Genomic DNA, 19,911 nt, shown 5'->3' on the forward strand with positions numbered 1-19,911 from the left:
GAGAAAAGGGGGAAAGAGGGAGATTCTTTTTCATGCTTTGTAGTTCACAGAAGTCTATTTTTCCAGTTCCTGAACTAAAAAGAGGAGTTTCCTCTTAGTTTTTGTTGTTCTTGTCCATAGTTTTGCAACGTGGCCCACTCTTGAGTCGCCATCGGGACAGAAGATTAAAATCCAGAAATTCACCACCATTCTGGTTGTTCTTCAGTTTTTTATTTCCTTTCCCAATATGCCTGTTATTTACTTTCAGAATCTTCACTTAGTTGCTTTTTGTATTTAGAACTTTTAGTTCTAAACAGTGGGAGAGATGTCTGATAGTGAACTTACTATACTTTGGCTGGTGCTGGAAGCTTAATCCCTTTTTGTTATAAGGAGTTAAAAAATACTCCTAACTAACAGGTAATGAAAAGTCTGAACTGGAATGGATGTGGGAAGGGAAAGGAGAGAATAGCAGAACCACTACTGAACTAGGACTTAGCAATTGTCTGAGAAAGCTTCAGCTTACTTTATTATTACCAAACATGCGAAAATATAATTTATATGAATACTTACCCTTACAAATAATTTGTTCATACAAATGAGCACTACAAGACCCTGTAGCTAAGGAAGTTATACTTTTGGGGATATAGGTAAGTTTTACTCGAGTGAATTTTCCTATAGAAATGCTATACATGCTAATGCTATATTTCACATGTGTATCATTATAAGGTTAGCGTGCTACTCTTCAGTATGTGTACAATGGGCTACAAAGACTCTTGTGAGTTGACTCAGAAACCTAATCACCAACTAAAATATTGTTTTTATGTATTGATGTCCAATTAAAAATTTTTAATTATCAAAATAATACATGTACATAATTTAAATAGTCCTATACTATAAGGCTTATAATTTGTTATTACAAATAGCAGACCTCCTCTCTAACCATTACATTCCTGATTACTGCTCTCCATTTATTTCTCATCCAACTTTTCTTCTGGCATTTAAACTTCTTTTTCTATATATTGTATATACACTACTTCCTGATTTTTTTTAAAGGTCATTGAAAAAGATTTAGCTTCTTTAGGACACAAACACACACTCTCCTTCATCCTTCTAATATAAGTATAAAACTCTTTATATTCTGCATTTATAATTTATTTTTTTAAAGATTTTATTTATTTATTCATGAGAGACACACACAGAGAGAGAGGCAGAGTCACAGGCAGAGGGAGAAGCAGGCTCCAAGCAGGGAGCCCGATGTGGGACTCGATCCTGGGACTCCAGGAACATGCCCTGGGCCGAAGGCAGGCACTAAACCACTGAACCATCCAGGGATCCCCTGCATTTATAATTATTATAATCTGCAGAGCCATATAGTGTACTATGATTATATCTCCTTTCTTTTACAATATTTTGTTTTCCCAGGAATTAAGAATTGCCTTTTGTTGGGACTTATCCCTCCCTCTCTTAGTTTTCTGTTTCTATAGCATCATCAAACTTTCTTAACAAGAAACTGGAAATGTGCCAAGACTCAAAGTATTATTTGTAAAGTTTTTATTGGATACCCTTCCCAAGCCCTTTATCCTTATACTTTAATTTAGACTGACTTATCTTTGGTTGCACAGGGGTCATTATGGGATTCCTCTTTACCATTGTTCTCAGAATTCCTTAACCTCCATCCAGTGTTTGGATCCCCCTTTTCCTGGATGGCTTATGTATCAGTCGTAACAGGCCAAATTATGCTTCAGTAACAGATGATCCTCAAAATCCCAATGGCTTTCAATGAGTAAGATTTATTTCTTGTGCACATTACATGTCCATCATGGGTCATTTTTTCCTCTGTGCCATGTTATTTTCAATCTAGGACTGAGGCTGACAGAGCAGCCTCTGCCTAGAACACTGCTGGTCATCACAGAAGAAGGAAAAGAAACATGGTGAATCATGAACTAGTTCTTAAAGTATCTGCTCAGTAGTGACACAAACCACATCTACACACATTTTACTGGCCAAAGCAACTCACATGACCATGCTTGAGGTCAACAGGGACACTATATATCTTCCCTGAAGGGTGGGTCAGTGGGGGGAGGAATCAAATCATGTAGTCAAGTCTGACATCAACAGAGCAGAGATATATAATATTCTGTAGGGAGACAAAGTTAATAAATTAATAAAGCTATCATAGCATATCTTCCTCTTTCTTATTTACTCCATCATTTTCATGAAATGCATCCTCCACCTCTGTGGGTTTATGTCTCTTTTTATTCATTTATCATTTTTTTAAAAAGATTTTACTAATTTATTCATAAGAGACACACACAGAGAGAGAGAGAGAGAGAGAGAGAGAGGCAGAGACACAGGCAGAGGGAGAAGCAGGCTCCATGCAGGGAGCCCAGTGCGGGCTCAATCCCGGGACTCCAGGATCACGCCCTGGGCCAAAGGCAGGCGCTGAACCACTGAGCCACCCAGGCATCCCTATTCGTTTACTGTCATTTCAACAGTTTTAGGAAAACCATAGGAATGTGTTCAATATGCCACGTTTAACCAGAGTCCACCAACAAATTACTTCAAAAGGGAACTGCCAGGTCATGGCCTATTTGAAAGACGAGGACTGTCTGTAATTATTTTCATTTTGTGTACCACATTCCATTATTTAAAGTTTTTCCCAGATCCTACAAATGTTAATAAAGGATTTAAATTGTATTTCTTTCTGAATATAAAACTATCCAATATGGTAAATTCACTTTAAAACTGAGGAGGAGTTTCTGAAACAACTTTGATCTTAAATATCTTGATTTTGCCTTTTATCATTTCCTCTAAGCTCCAGGCTTATGTCTGCAATGAAATCAAGCAGCTTAAAAGAATTTCATTCTAATCAACATGTTGGTCTAATTCTGAAATCTACGTGCCTCGGCTGTCTGTAACTTACAACTAAATGGTCTTTAGTTGCTAAACAAAGGACTATACTAGAAAAGAAATGGTCAAATTAAGCTTTTTGTTACATTGGTTTTTGATATTCTAATAACTGAGATACAAGAGATTCTCAACTTAAAAAAATAAACTTGCTTTTTAAACTTTTGAGTGTGCAATAAAAAGACTAAGTATTTCTTAAAAGATAAATGCATCATTAAGACGCAAAGACAAATGCATCATTCATATGTGTTAGAAATTTCACTGCTTGGGCCTGGGCTTTTATAAAAGTTAGGCTTTCTCAATTCAAATGCTATTTCTACCTCAAAATTGTCATGGACCCTGGCAAATGACTTCAATCTCTTTAATCTCAGCTTCCTCATTTATTAAACAAGAATAACAACATTTCCAAGAAAAAGTTATGAGTTAAATAACCCATATAAAGCCTTGACATAGTGCCTGGCAGACAGTAAATGCTCATTCAGTAAATGTTTGCTGAATAAATGAATTTCTGCCCTTAATTAACAGCTGTCTTACTTTTAAAGCTTATATAGGTCAAACCCTAGTACAGCCAAGTTTAAAAACTATAAATCCTTTAATGTAATAAAACTGTATGTTTTGTGCTTGGTCAAAATTCAAAGTTACTTATTTATAAACGTCATTTTTTTTAATTAAATGAAGAAATTTTAAGATTTTTATTCTTTGATTTTGCTTTTCTAAATTCATCCCCTCTAGGACAGGGATAATTGCCTCTCTAGGTATTCTTTTTTTTTTTTTTTTTTTTTTTAACTTACTGACTCTAAAACAACCCATGAGAAAACTCACCACAAACCTAAATCAACTCTATCTGTCCAAATATGGCCTATGACATACCTAGGCCAAAGTGAAATGCCAAGACTATACAGAGATTCTTGATTATAAAAGTCTTGAGGAGTAGAGTCTTAAAAACCATTCTTAGGTGAAGCTGGCTTTACTGTTCAAAGGACAATCTGTATGTTATTAGAGAATATGTAAACCATATAGGATTATTACATAAAATATTTGAATTCTTTAGACACATTTGAGAGGTATCTGAGACCCTGAAAGCAACCCGGGGTAAAGTCTTCTGTGAACCTTTGATGGCAGAGACCGAAAAGGCTTTTACAAATACACTAAAACCAAAGACTATGGCTACAAAGGTAATTAGTATCAGATATTAAGGGGAAAATAAAAAGCAAATAAGCCCAGAAAGGTAAATGGATCCAATCCCCTCCGTTCTTTGCTGTTCAACTAATTTCATTTCTTTCTTATAGAAATATTTTGTTATGCATCCAAAAGGCTGCCTTCAATCTGCATTCATGTTCAATAGTATAGAGAACAGTACAGGGGGTGTAGAAGCAAAAAAAAAAAAAAAAAAAAAAGCAGAATTTATGGGTTTCTCTCAGATCTATCATCTCATTGAGCCTCACTTTTCTCATCTGCAAAATGACAGTGAAATGTCTGCCCTACAAAGTTGTGATTATGAAATACGGTAAAATAAATTAAAATGCCTAGGACAATGCTGTTCAATGGAAATATAATGTGAACCATAATGTGAGCCACACATATAATTTTAAATAAAAAAATTAAAAGCAGGTGAAATTAATTTTAATAATATATTTTATTTAACTCAATAGATTCAAAATATTATCATTTCAACAGATAAATCAATATAAAATTATTAATGAGAGCTTTCCTTAATCTTTATTTGTGTACTATAAGTCTTTGCAAATCAATGTGTATTTTACACTCACAGCACAGCTCAGTTCAGACTGGCTACATGTCCAGGGCTCCATGGCCACTTGCCATCAGAAGCTACCAGCAGAGGCCTAGAGCCAAGGTAAGGTTTGATATGTTTATTACAACCAAACAGTGTATTTCCTACCAGATAAACCCTGTGGGACTTAGGAAAGTTATTTTTTTAAATCAACTACATTAAAGAGAGTCTGTATTTTTATATTTTTGATATAGTATGTGATATATAATACTGTGATAAGAATTTAAAATAAAATATTATCTATACTAACTAGGCCAAGTATTTATCCAAAATAAGAACAACCAAACACGACTCTTATAAATCACTAATATTCATTTATTTTATATTTATTTTTCTGATTATATTATTAGGATTTGAATTATATACTAATTTGACACAGAATCTAATAATCTAAAAGAAATAAACCAGACATAACTATAAGCACACAAATAATTCAAGTAACTATTAGCTACAATTGATTTAACTACACTCCTAGGAAAGAAATAGGAGTAAAGAATAAAATATTTCTTTATATTACTAAATTTTTCATTTCACAGGACTTAACACTGATGTCACGTCACAGTTTTAATGGCTTTTTTTCTCAAAGAACTTAACTGTATTCTTTAAATAACAGATGACCACTTAACATGGCAAACTGATTATATGTGAATATAATTAAATTAAAATGCTACATTTATTTCAAAACAATTCACTGCAGTTGAAACATTAAATAATATTTGCATTATATTCATTATTAAAATTACACTGAATAGTATACAGTTGGCAAATTCTTGTATTTTGATCTCAAGAGCAAAGGTGAAAAATGTATGGAAAACATTTAACTGCCAGGTCTTTCTGAAAGTTATGCACAAAGCACAGAGCATGTGCATACACATACAATTTATATTTAGGTATGCTCTCGTTTTTCTGTGTATGGAGATGCTCCTGCAGTTCATGTATTTTTCAGCAATTTTTCTCTGGGCTGCCCAGTAGTCCAACACAAGTGGTCAGATAATTACAAGAGTAAAATGGAGAGAGAATATTGGATAGGTGATTGCTACTCATTTTGAATCAGACAAGGACCATTTACTTACCTAATATAACTTCAACATTACAAAGTGTTACAAAATCCGTAATGACCAAAACTCTTTGGACTTCGGTTTTTCATTTACTATGTGTTCAAAAGATGGCAATTCTAGAATACTGGCCCTCTCCCTCCAATATTCTATCAGGATGCTTAGTCAGAAGTGATACACAAGGAAAAAATGCCACTAGCTGAATCATTAATTCTGTATTTGTAGCACTGCCTAAGGGTCTACTCCTCTGGAGTCTCCTGACCAAAGATTTGCCTCACTCAGCCCTACTGAGGTTTAAAATCTCTCATGGGTTCACACTACAAACAGGTCTAGCCACAGAAGAAGCTATTTGTAAGGGTTCAAATACTTACATCATCATATTCACATAGTTTTCATTTAAACTTTCACAAGGAAGAAGCTATTCCCTCATTGGACATGCATTTCCCGAGCTAACTGATGACCCTATGAGTCGTCACTGATAACAAACACAAACACAAAGACATCTACCATACAGTTTTAAACACTTAGCCAAACTGCAGAAATAAAACTATTCAATGCATTAAGAAAGACTCACATCTGGCATTTCTGTAGAGAAGGAAAGGGTCTTGGAGCTGGAAATCCAGGTCTTTAGTAATGGGTTCTGTCCTGTTTTCCATGCTCAACCTATTCATAATGGTGAATCCATGCTTTGGAGAAGCAGACCTGTAGGGAGGATATCAAAAGACAAATTATTCAACAGGAGTCCACTTTCAGTAGACTCAGTACTTCAGTAGAAGTACTATTCGAATGTGTTTCTCAACTTTTTGATCTGTATAGACAGCTTTGTTCAAGCAGACTGCACACATATAAAGCACTGACTCTTTACTCCTGGCTAATAGGACTGACGTATGCTAATTCATGTACTACTTGTAGTACACACAGCATGACTGCCACTCCTGTTCCTTGGGCAAAATCAAATCCTACTTATTTAGCTATGTGTGTATAGATATCTTGCTTCCCCACCTAGGTTGTAAACTCCTTTAATGCAGAAATAATAATCACTTAAAAAAATTACTCATGGATACTTTGAAAGAACCTTGATAGTTAATATAGAGTGCACATCATGATCATAGGAAGAAATTTTTCATAGAAAATGTTAGTGTTGGTTTGAAATTGCAGTTGTAAAATTTCTTGGAGAAATGATGCCACTCTGGTCAACGAACCTAGAATAAGATATAATTAAAAGACTGTAGAATTTAATGCAAGAAGCAGTTATTTTGTTTTCTTCAATATAAAGGAAACCACCCGATAAACTACTATAAGAGTTTTTTTCTGTAAAAATGTGTCATTTAGTGACTTTTTATTTTTAATTTCACTGAATGCCTTCAGTGCCTACTCTGACAGGCAGAAAGAGCCCAAATTACACAGAGTGTAACTCTAACAACTACATGTGCATTTGTCTACTCTTGGGTGACAGCCATATAGTAATACAACTGTGCAACTTCTGGTGCCACTAGCTGAATCAAATGACAAATGAAACACCAAATGCTTCTATGCTGAAACTAAACCAAGCAGAATTCATTTATTTACTTTAAACTAGGGCAGCAGGGTAACCAACCCACAGAAATGTTCTGAGCAATAGGGAGAAAAAGTGTTTACATTTTAGTCTTACTTCACCTTAACCATTTGATGCCACTAAAGAAGTAAAATTCATCAACAGTACTACTTACAGAGTTTTCTTTTGAGACTTCCAATTTTAAAACTGATGGAAGGCAATCCTTGCCTAACATTTTATAGAAAGGTAAAGTGGTGGTGTGCAAATAATACATACTAGAATAACTGTGATAATCATTTTAATTTAAATTCCAAGGAAGAATGAAAAAAGAGTTCCCAAGATCTCTGAGAGAGGGTCCTCTGAAAGTGTCAAGTTCAAAAATCACCAGTGGGTGTCTCTATGAACTCTGTATTACAGAAAGCAAGCCATGGGAGGAAATAAAGAAAAGAAATAATTTTTAAAATGGGATTAGGTGTTTTTATTCAGAATCAGAATTTGATTCTTCAAGGATTTCATTATCACAACAGGACCTCGCCTCTCCAATAGTACAGTTACTATACCATCTCCTAATTTATAAAATAGGCTCAGGGGATGAATGTGCCAGTTCCTCTAAAGCAATATCCATAACACAAGTCAAAATATTATCACCAGCAGCTCCATTACCTGTACTAAAAGCTCCCTTCTGACTTTTATGAGCATTTGTTATTCTCTACTGAGGAAAGACCAATGTGCTACAATCTGGCATCCATCTGATGGTGGGGTGATTGGTCCATCCCCCAGGAAGGGGGAGATGGGAAAATCTGACTCTTGAGGAGTCAGATTTGGGGAAGAGATTAAGGAACAGGGAAAGAGTTAAACCTAATGGTTTAACTGACAGCTCCATTTAGAACTCAGAGTATATTAAAAAACACTTGAAAATGCAAACTTGTATTTGGTTTGGGTACAAAGAGAAAATACTTGTATAATTTGTTAATCTTCTGCAGCCAAAAAAAGAAAAAAAGAGAGAGAGGGCCTACTAAAAATCCCTAAAACAAATCATTTGTGTATATTAATACATCTTTCACTTCTCAAAACAGTAGTAGAGCTGTAAGAAGTGAATGAGAAATGCACGGTGTGTGTGTGTGTGTGTGTGTGTGTGTGTGTGTGTGTACGCTTGGTATAAGTCAGGGTTCATCCATTTGGTTTTCTTTTCACACTTCAAAATTCTCAAGAGTAGCATATACTCACTTGGTGGTATGTTCTGGTGATTTTGGAATGCTTTAGAACTAATGTAAACTAAAGTAGCCATGGCTCTTGCACTCCCACCACTTTTCTGAAACTGTGAATAAGCCAGCCTCCTCTACCTACTCTGAAGGCCTTGCTCATTTGTTCCTTTCTTTCCACCCCCTGTGGCTTCTGCCTCCAACTCTGCACTCTTCTGCCATTCTTGCACTGTGCCTCTCCACAACGTTCTTGTTTTGCTTCTATCTGTATGGCTAACTCCTCTCTGTATCTCTGGGCCCCTAAAACTCAACCACTAGCCCTCATCACTTTCTTCTCCTTCAGAGAATGCTTGTTCTCTCATGGCTTCAACAACCAGTTTAAGGCAGATGAGTCCAAGCTCTGTATCTCCATCCCTGACCTGTCCTGAGGCTCCCAGCATCTCATTTCAATGCCCTGCCATCACTCTACAATCATGATTTCAAAATAAAATTACCTTCAAACTAGATTCTCCACTTCCTGCCTTTCCATTTTGCTCATGATTCTGTCATTCTTTCAGTCTTCTATTTCAAATTCTTAGATTTTAAAAAATTTCACCATGTTTTTTTTTTAAAGATTTATTTATTCATGAGAGACAGAGAGAGAAAAAGAGAGAGAGAGAGAGGCAGAGAGAGAGAGAGAGGATAGAGAGAGATATGCAGAGACACAGGCAGAGGGAGAAGCAGGCTCCACGCAGGGAGCCTGATGTGGGACTCAACCCCAGGACCCTAGGATCACACCCTGAGCCAAAGGCAGACGCTTAACCGCTGAGCCACCCAGGCATCTCTCGTCATGCCTTCTAAATGTGCAATCTTTCAAGAAATTTTTTCAATCTCAACTTCCACCATTCTAGTCCATACTTCCATCATCTCTTATCTACTCCACTGCAATAATCTTCTCAATGTCTTCTCTAACTCCAACTTGTTCTAGAACCAGTGCATCCTCATAATGCTAAGACACTGACTTTCCCCACATATTTTGCCATACTCTATTCTTCCCTGTTCGTAAACCTTCAGTGACTCCCTACTGCTAAGAAGATAGATTTCAAAATCCTTGGTCTGATTCCAAGCTAGCAAAATCTCTTTCATACTGTCTTCTAACTGATATAAACCAAAATAAACTCTCTATAGCCAAAAGTCATTTTCCTTAGTCTCTTTACCACACTGGGTTCTATGCCTCAGTTTCTGCCATTCCTCCTGTTGAGACAGGCCTTCCCTCTCCTTTATGCAAGTTAAGTGCTACCTTATTCCTGAGGCCTACTCAAGACTCAACAATTCTATAAAGCCTTCCATAATCATAGCAGCCCATCCATTGCTTATCACCTATCAAATGGTACTGAGGATAGGCTATCTGTATTTTGGGGTTTATCTTTATTTTTATTGTTTTTATTTATTTTGGGGGAGGGTTTAATCTTTAAATGCCAATGTGTAAAACATATATAGGTGTGTGCGTGTGTGCATTTTCTACCTCCCCAATGAAGCTCTTAGCTCTAGAAGGGTTTGTGCTAGGACTTCGTATTTTATCTTCATCCTCCCACTGACAATAATGGACAGTTTATGTGAATGCTTATGTGAATAAAATGTTTAACTATTAAGACAATATACATACTATGTGTCTCTGTGTGTTTATGTGATATTAACAATTTCTGATGCAAATGATCAAAAACATGAATTTATTAAATCTATCCTGAAATATATTCTATTAACTATATAATGAAGGACTCAAAGACATCTTTAATTTTGGAGCATACTTCTTTAAAGAGTCAAAGGCAGAGGCGTGGGGAGGTGACCAATAAAAACCTTTTTCCAAAGAATATATTTAATACTATTTTTAAAAGAACACAAAGATTTAAGTTCATCAATATTAGAGCTTTTTTTTTTTTTTTTTTTTTTTTTTTTTCTCAATATTAGAGCTTAAACTCTGGAGGATGTCTGGGTGGCTCAGTGGTTGAGCATCTGCCTTTGGCTCAGGTCATGATCCTGAGGTCCTGGGATAGAGTCCCACGTCGGGCTCCTGGTGCATGAAGCCTGCTTCTCCCTCTGCCTGTGTCTCTGCCTCTCTCTCTCTCTCTCTGTCTGTGTGACTATCATAAATAAATAAAAATTAAAAAAAAAAACAAAAAAACAAAAAAACTTCAAACTAAGATTCAGGTGGGTTTTTTTTTTTCCTTCTCTTTGAAATAAAACTACATTTGGAAGAAGAGTGACACCATTGAGTTAAAATATTCTTTCAAAGACTGTAATTTCTTCAGAAAAGTAAAATACTCTTACCTTGTGTAAACAAATAAGGTTCCTTCTACATCAGTCTTTTCCTAAAAACAAAAACAAAACAGCAAAATATGTATATTCTCTTCATTAATCTTAACTTCAGAGGTTAGAGAACATTCAGTTTCAAGTAAGGCCAAATACCTGTAACATGAGGGGTTATTCTTAGGGAAAGGAGAACAGGTTCTCAGCATGGTTATGGTTCTGCTGATTAAGCAAGAGGAAGCAGCCATTCTCCTTCTGTCATTTATGAAATAAACCATCATTATCGCCCTTTACTAAAACAGGGACAGCATCACATCTCTGGCTAAAGAGATACAAAAATACACCCCACGGATTTCCTTTGAAAGAGGAGATGATAAGTGCGCTGCCTTTTCTTCTACCCTGTGACCTGCATATGTGGCAAGCTGCAGAGTCATTGGTGTCCGCATTTCATTATCCCTATTTTCTGAGTTTATTTTCTCTTGCCATATCCTGTCACCTAGGAGAGCAGATGATCTGCCAATAACCCTACTTTGACTACAACACAGGAGAGAACAATGATGCTGTAGTTTTCAGACAAATTAATCACCAACGTGGTGTGAAATATTTAGAGTCTAATCCAGATCTCTAAAATCAGGTTAGAAACATTGATAAGCCAGGACTCAAGAAATCTACCTGAGAGAAACTGTTTAAATGATAAAGTGAAGGTGATATACTATCATTTCTGTTCATATGGAAAGGCTCTCTTCCATATCTTCCATATCTCTGAAGACAGGAGCCCAGGTCCTGATGAAAATGTTTGTCAGTACCATGCATATGAAAGAAAATGTTTTAATTATTAATCAGATTATTATAATTTAGAATTTAAAAGGTACTTTTGCTACTTATATGGTTTAATTTCAGCATTCTACTTAACCTCCTAATATTTTACTATTAATATCTATTACTAAAATCACTCAAAATTTAAGTACTCTGTAGTTTTGGGGAAAAATACACTCTTTATAAGGCCGTTGCCTAATACTAAATGATACTTTTTTTAAAGGCACATAAAACATTGGAAGCATGATTCTCTCATATGCTCATGTAATTTCAGCAATTTTCTTGGTCACCTCACTTCAGTGGGTGTTAAAGTATGGTCCCCACACCAGCAGTATCAGCATCACCTGGGATCTTGATAAAAATGCAAATTCTTGGGCTTCTCCCAGATCTACTGACTCAAATTCTGGGCCCACCTCATATTCTTTTAGCTGTCAGCTCATTCTGATGTATGCTATGTGAAAACTGCTGCCTTAGTTCAGGAACATATTCTCTGCCCAAAGAACTGTACTAGGAGTAGTGAAATCAAAGTACGCTATGTCCCAAATTATATCAAACATCACCAAACACTTTTTAAAGAGCAAATGGATATTAAGAGTCAATTACTTAGTAATAAGAATTTTAATCCTCATTAAAAAAAAATAGAATATGCAATTAAAAATAGTTTATAGCAGTTAAAACAATTTTAGTCTTTTCTCTAATATATAAACATAGGTACGAAAGTTAGAGATCATCCTTTAACTGGATTTATTATCAAGTTCATATAATAACTTCAGTGTATTGTGAAAAACAGTCTTACTTCTCAAATGTGGCCCTCTTCCAGTGTGCTTTGAAAAATGCAAAGTCAAAATGAAAAAAAAAAAAGATACCAAAACATTATTATCTTTCCTTGTGTAAACAAACATAGTTAATTCTTATCTGTTGAGAAATCTATATCCTGGGTGCACTTTAAGCGCTAAGCGTTACCTAAAATGCCACAATATTAATCACTAAGAAAATGGCCACTACAGAACAATCAATACTACCCAAACAGTCTAAAAATTTGTGGCATTCCTAAAGTCGAATTGGTACAGTTGGCAAGTATTTACAGTCCACAGAGCCTTTAAGAATAAATGTGTAAAAATTAAATATTTATATTATTTGTTACATTGATAAGAAGCTGAAACAGAAATACAGGTTAAGGAACTAGACAAGAGCCTATCTATATGCATTGCAAGGACCACTTGCTGCAAGGCCAAAACACTTTCATGTCTTCCAGTATTTGACCTTAGACTGTTTCATCTTAGTGATCCAAATCAGGATGTTTCTATAGATAAGCACATATAAAGCTAACAGCTTTTGACTTGTTTCCCTTTTTCCTCCATGAAGTAGTAATGGAAATTACCTTTTCTTAAAAAAAAAAAAAAAAAAAAAAAAAAAGATATTAATGCCCAATTTTAGTTTAGAAAAATCCAGAATCAGAAATGTTAAAAGCATGTTCATGTTTCTCCTGAAATTTCTTTCCAACTTGTAACAGGCAATTTTTTTGATTCCACAAATTAGTGAGATCAAACAATATCAGTATGTCTTTGTCTGACTTACTTCATTTAGCGCGGTGCCTCAAGGTAATGGACCCCACCTCTTGATTGAAAGACTGTTAAAGAATTTGTGGCCCTCTTCAATTGCAACGCGTCCTGAAAAAGTTTGAAATTCCCCCTCACTGACTAGAGGCGACTTCCACAGCCCAATACCAGACCTGGTCTCCCTGTAGAATGAACATATGCAACAGTTTTGGAGAGTTTTCCTTGGGATCCAGACCTGTAACTAGGAAAGTCTGCACCAAACAAAATCCACTTTGTATATCGCCCACCACGAGCACTGTCATCAGCATTGAAGTGTATCAGGATTTCTTAAATCTTCATTATGAATACCTGGAGTAGAGTTCTTGCCAGGTCTTACTGGACTAACTAGTTTATTATTCTCTCAGATTCTTTGCTGAAAAGAGGCGACCAGCCTAGAATACTCAGATCTTTTGATTTAAAAAACGTATTTCAGGGACACCTGGGTGGCTCAGCGGTTGAGCATCTATCTGCCTTTGGCTCAGGGTGTGATCCTGGAGTCCTGGGATCCCTGCAAGGAGCCTGTTTCACCCTTTGCCTGTGTCTCTGCCTCTCTCTCTCTCTGTCTCTCATGAACAAATAAATAAAATCTTTGAAAAGAACCCCCATATATCTAAGAAAAAAATTTTTTTTAAAGATTTTATTTATTTATTCATGAGAGAGAGAGAGAGAGAGAGAGAGACGGAGAGAGGCAGAGACACAGGCAGAGGAAGAGGCAGGCTCCATGCAGGGAGCCTGACATGGGACTCGATCCCGGGTCTCCAGGATCAGGATCAGGCCCTGGGCAGAAGGCTGCACTAAACCGCTGAGCCACCCAGGCTGCCCCCCAAAAAACATATTTTAAGTACTCTATTATACCTGGACAAAAAAAGGGCTTTGGAAATGTACATTCTGATCTATCAAGGCTGAAATGGCTCAATTTCATGTATTTTCCTAGTCCCTCCAGAGTTATCCAAGGATAAACAGATTTTTTTTTTTTTCTTTCTGGGCCAAGCCCAGGGTTGGGGTTCTGGAGTATAGTTAAAACAAGATTTTATTAGGTTCTTAGGTCCTCTAGGCAAAGACCTCTACATTAAATAATTATAGTTTCTAGTTCTGGGGAATTTTAGCTAAAATTTTAAAAGTACAATTTAATGATTTACTATTACTCTCTATTATAAAATCTAACATGTATTAAAAAATTAAGCATTCAAAATTTAAAATAAGATGGAATACAAAATTGTGCCAGTTGGCCAATTACTGTGACTTGGCACAGTATTTAACACCTTTGAAACCACCCAAAGCAATCTCTACATTACTAATTATCTATGTTAATATAATGAAAAAGTAGGTCTCCATTTATCCCCATAAATTTGTCTCTCTCAATCATGCATGTAGCATCTAAGTCACCTATGAGCCTTTAACATATAGCAAATGCCTGTACAAAAGGAGATTTTAATCTGGAAGGTTATACTTTTTAAAACTCCAAATGATTTCAATACACACAAAACTTAGAAAACACTAGCTAGAAACATAATAGTCATTCTAAGGCAGTTTCTCAAGCTCAGCACTTTTGATATTTGGGGCCAGATAAATCTTTGTCATGGGGGCTTGTCCTGTGTGTAGGACATTTAGCAGCATCCCTGGCTTATCCTTTGGATGCCAGTAACATGTTCTCTCTTGGTGTGACAACCACAAATTTCGGTCAGATAACTGCCAAATGTTCCTTGGAGACAAAATCAAAACTAGCTACGAGCCACTACTCCAAGGACTGAAAGGTGAAAATATATTCTTCAAACGACAATTGGGTATTTGGGGGGAGCAGTCTTTTCAGATAATGAGAAGTAGTTCTAGCTCTTAAATTCTGATTCCAGTCATGACATTATTTTTCTTCATCTTTCCTTCAAGCACCTCATTTTCTGTCTACCCTTCATTTCTAATACCTCCTGCTCTAAATGCCTGAAGTCATTCTTCATCTATTTCAGTGTAGTAAGAATTTCCTTCCCTTACTTCCCATCTGCTTTCTTGCATATACTTTCACCTCCAATCTCAAGAATGTTCTTTATACTTTCAGTAGGCTTATGTTCAAAGGGCTCCAGTCCAGAGGCCCTGAGTGATGACATATGGAGACAGTGGTGACAAACTGCTTACCCTGAGCAACTGCTCTACCTCTGAACTAGGTCTCTTTCTTCTGGCTACCACAGCCTTGAAGATTAGTACTTTGAAAGAATGACCTTTTACTGAATGAATTATGCCCTGTCTGAAGGCAACAAGCTCAGGAAGCAGGAAAACATAACTCCTGTAAATAATGCGTTGTGACACTTCTGTCTTTTGATGAGGCTTTAGAAGGACTTCACTGGCTATCTAATAAACCTCTGTAAGTATTTTAACAGGGATCTATCACAGATTTCCTGTCAAAGGCCTGTAGGAGACAATTGTTTTCCAAAAGGAATGGTTTCCTCTGCATGTTAACAATTTCTCAAGATTCTCCAGACTCTAATCTCACTGACAAGTAGGCTCACGGAGATCCTTTCTCTCCTACAAAATTGCCTTGACAGAAATAACACGTTAAGTCTTTGGCATTTTCTTATAGAGCAATATAATAGCAATACAATATGTATCATATCTTTGTATTTTTTCTAAACTCCCATTGATGAGATTGTCCAGTACACTGTTCAGTGTCCTCTATACATATAAAGACCCAGGTGACAAATTCCCCCTAAAATTAGGGGGAAATAACCTCTCTCCTGACCAAGTGGTGTACTTTCTATTACAGATGGTGATTAAAGAGGTCTCCCTGCTTTCCTTTTTTGCGGAGGACTAAGAGTACAGACCTGAGTTCCTTACTCCGTTCCAGCAAATCTCCTCACTTAAGAACTTAGGGCAAAACTGTTCTCTTCTCTCTCCTTTTAAATCTTTTTACTTTTGTTTATGATTTTCAGGTGAATTTTTTTATTACAGACTGCTCAAGATGTACGCTAGCAATAAGGAGGCTATGTAAATGTATGCAGATGTTAAAAAAAACATGAATTTGCTCAAAATGCGTGTTTTCCTTGATTGAATTTTGATGTCTTGGAAAATATACTTTAAGAAAAAACCCTGAAATCCATTCATTCGCGCTCAGTTCTCTATACTGTTTTGTAACTTGTTTTAAAATGATGGAGGGTTATATAACGAACGGACTACTATTTGGGACAAAAACCGTATGAGGAAAAGAGAAACTACGTCTGTCTGCATTCAGGTGGGGGGGCCACAGAACCTCACGCAGCAGGACTCAGGCGTTTCAGGCCCCTGCCCCACTGTAACTGCGAGGAAGTCCAATTTCATTCCATGGCTATTCACCGGGTTTCTGCTTGGAGAAGGGCGCCGAGTAACCCGGCTGGCCGCGCACTGGGCTCCGGGCGCCCGTCGGTCCGGGCAGGCTGCGCGACCCCCTTCGCCGGGGCGCCAGCCTCGGGGCAGGCGAGGCCCAGCCCCCGCGCCTCTGCCGGGGCCTCCCACTTGGCGTCGCCGAGTCGCCAGCGTCAGCCGCCCCTGCGGCCCACCCGAGCCCCCGCCTCCCCACAGCGCGGCTCCCCGCGCCGCCCGGCTGCGGCTCCGCTTCCCGGAGCCCGTCGGTCCTCCGGCCTCGGGGCGCCCCCCCCCCCCCCCGCCTCGGCCCCGGGCCCGCCCCCGACCGCTCAGCTCTCCCCACGTGCGGGTCGTCGGGGGCTCCTCCGAGCGGCCGGCCGGGACCCGGCGGCCACGGCTTCGGCCACCGCCCTCCGCCGCCGTCCGTCTCCGTCCACCTGCAGCCCTCCGTGCGCGGGCGGGGCGCGGGCGGTCGCGGCCCGGGGCTGGCGATCTCTCTCCCCACCCTCGCCCTGCCGGCGCGGCCCCGGCGCGTCCGCACGCACCCACTCGTTGGCCCGATGGCCGAAGGTGTACAGAGCCACCTGGCTGGCCACGTCCACGATGCGGTTGATGTAGGGGTCGTGGCGCTGCAGGGCCGCCAGGCTGATGTCGCGCCCCTTCCCCACCAGGCCGCCAGCCGCCACGGCCGCCATCTTCCCTCCCTCCCCGGCATCAGCCAGCGCTGTCGGAAGCCACCCTCAATAGATCGCAGAGCGAGCGAGCCGCCTCGCCCCCGACACCGCGCGGCGGCCGCAGGTCCGGGGCGGCCTCGCTTCTCCAGCCGGCCCCCGCCCCCACCGCCGCGACACGCGCGAGGCAGTACTAGTCGATGGCCGCAAGCCCGCCCGCGACGAGCGCTGCGGGGCTGAAGCCGGTTCCCCTCCGCGAGGGCCGCTTCCTCGCTCTGCGGGCCTTGGAGCAGCGGGCGCGGCAGGTGCCCCTCTCGGACGCGTTGCACGCCTTGGCCTGTCTTGTCTTTGATCAGTGACCAAACCTCCAATAATAAATAAGCCCAAGGAATTAATAAACTGAGGGGAAAGGGCGCTGGGATCTCCCTATGCACAGACACCCTGGTTCTCGAGCCCCCGGGAATCCCCGAGACCCTTTCAGGGCCCTGCCAGGTCGAAACCACTCTGAGGACGCTGCTGAGCTGCGCTGGCCTCTTTCACCGCGTTGACACCGGCACCAATGGTGAGCGAGAGTACAGGTGTCCGAGTGAGTCCGGCCGGGCAGGGCACGACACTAAAAGCCCGGGCCACTGGAGGGTGTTCTCGGTGAAGTAGCAAAAATCCCTGATTTTATTAGAGTCCAACTGTTTGGCTCACTTTTAGAAGATTGATTATTTCTGAGAGAGCGTGCAGGGGAGTGGGGAGGGGCGGGGTGGGGTAGACTGAGCGCCCCCCCCCCCCCCCCCCCCCCGCAGCGGGCAAAGCAGCGCAGGCCCTGCTCCCACCTCGTCACCCTGAGGTCACTACCCCGGGGAAACCGAGAGCGAGGGGCTCAACCACCCAGGCGCCCACACTTTTTAAGTCCTGTCTGAAGAAACCACAAGTGTGTGCAAAGCACACGTGCTGCACGCGGGAGTACCCTCTATTTGTCTCCAGGAAAATGCTGCTGTGCTTGAGGTGCAAGCTGAACTAGTATTTATTTTTATACTCACGGCACACTCTTCTTACTTGGAAGAAAGATGGACGGACCGCGGTTATTCAGACAGGTATTCCATAGACATTTTTTCAAAAATAAATAACATGCATCTGTCACTTCCAGGAAAACAAGAGCAATTATTGTTGACAATGATAATTTTTGAGCTTTCAAGTGAGAAATGGAAGCCTAGGGAACACATATCCACTACCAGGAGTTGGACAGCTTCTCAGTACTTGAAGTCTTTTCTGGTGAGATCGGTCGGCGTTTAGAAAGTCTGTGATGGGGGATTTGGTCTTTAAACCTTCGAGGATGTTGTCGGTCTGATGCTTGCATAACTGGATGTACATTTTTGTTAAAAGTTTTTAGCAAACGTTTAACATTTCTTTTGTAAAGGAATTTGCCTTTGAGTCTTGGGGTCTATGGATAAAGTCTACCTTTCCCAATATTTCAGGAAACATAGATTCACCCTAGTTGGCTCCCTAATAGTTGATCCAATGTCTTGTGAATCGAGATTTAGTAAATGCTTATTCTATTGAACTAAACCGTGAGTTAGTTGAATTTACTCATTTAATGCCTTTAAAAAAAATCTATTTATTCATGAGACACACACACACAGAGAGAGAGAGAGAGAGAGAGAAAGAAAGGCAGAGGGAGAAGCAGGCTCCATGCAGGGAGCCCGACGTGGGACTCGATCCAGGGTCTCCAGGATCACGCCCTGAGCCAAAGGCAGGCGCCAAACCGCTGAGCCACCGGGGCTGCCCTGTCTTTTCTTTCTCTTTCTTTCTTTCTTTCTTTCTTTCTTTCTTTCTTTCTTTCTTTCTTTTTCTTTTTCTTTTCTTTTTTTTAGAGCTTATGACTTATAGAATACTGAAATCCAAGTTGGAATAAAACAGCATACAATAACAAGTCCTGATCTTTCAGAATTTACATTCAAAGGAAGAGAGAAAAAAATGGGAAGTTTTTTTTTTTTAAACTTTCTATATTGTAAGGAAAAGAAAGAAAAGGGAAAAAACAAGGATTAGAAGTCACACAGAAAAAAAAAAACAAAACCATAATGTTGCAGTGACTCCAGCATTGCCATATTGTTCATTACTGGACCATGGAGCTTTGTTCTCTTTTTCAAAAATTCCTTTTTCCCCGAAAATCTTAAAGCTCCAATCTTCTAGGATGAAGACAGACTTCTGCCAACTTTCTGCTTAAATAACCTGTGTAAAATCAGGTCGTTGTTACTTATCCAAACATACCAAGCTGCAGGCTCTATGTTAGTAAAAGACCATTCATAATAGGCTAATTCTTTTTTAATCCATGTGACATTAACTTCCATTGGCTTCCACGGTGCTGGCATACTTCCACTGTGTTTCGGGAAGTCTCGTTATGATACCTTGAATAGCTACTCATGATTTTGGGGTTTCATGATTATTTTATAATTGTCATTATGAGATAAAACATGTGCCAACACTTGGTATTTAAAGTTTTATACTAGATTTTTTTTTTTTTTTTATGATAGTCACACAGAGAGAGAGAGAGAGAGAGAGAGAGAGGCAGAGACACAGGCAGAGGGAGAAGCAGGCTCCATGCACCGGGAGCCCGACGTGGGATTCGATCCCGGGTCTCCAGGATCGTGCCCTGGGCCAAAAGCAGGCGCCAAACCGCTGCGCCACCCAGGGATCCCTATACTAGAATTTAAAACAAGTTTGTAATGTGATAAAAAATAATGTTCAGGTCTATG

General features: G+C 39.3%; 2 protein-coding genes across 25 annotated transcripts in view; one reads left to right on the plus strand and one right to left on the minus strand.

Moving 5' to 3' along the window:
- Positions 1 to 17,228, minus strand: part of DCP1B (decapping mRNA 1B) — a 53,903-nt gene extending 36,675 nt beyond the window's left edge. For 2 of the 4 annotated variants that reach the window (XM_072799615.1, XM_072799616.1), the window contains exons 1-3: positions 17,042 to 17,228; positions 10,777 to 10,817; positions 6,308 to 6,435 (exon numbers count right to left, since the gene is read on the minus strand). In XM_072799615.1, coding sequence (XP_072655716.1) covers positions 6,308 to 6,435; positions 10,777 to 10,817; positions 17,042 to 17,191 — 319 coding nt within the window. In that variant the 5' untranslated portion in view covers positions 17,192 to 17,228. Of the gene's footprint in view, positions 1 to 6,307; positions 6,436 to 10,776; positions 10,818 to 13,149; positions 13,313 to 17,041 lie in introns of all 4 variants that reach the window. The other 2 variants (XM_072799617.1, XM_072799618.1) reach the window with 2 other exon arrangements.
- The window catches only part of CACNA1C (calcium voltage-gated channel subunit alpha1 C), a 746,185-nt gene that overhangs the window by 16,898 nt on the left and 709,376 nt on the right, over positions 1 to 19,911 (plus strand). The gene's annotated exons all lie outside the window — the stretch shown is intronic.

The sequence above is a fragment of the Canis lupus genome, chromosome 25, assembly GCF_048164855.1.
Source record: "Canis lupus baileyi chromosome 25, mCanLup2.hap1, whole genome shotgun sequence".
Classification (NCBI taxonomy): domain Eukaryota; kingdom Metazoa; phylum Chordata; class Mammalia; order Carnivora; family Canidae; genus Canis; species Canis lupus.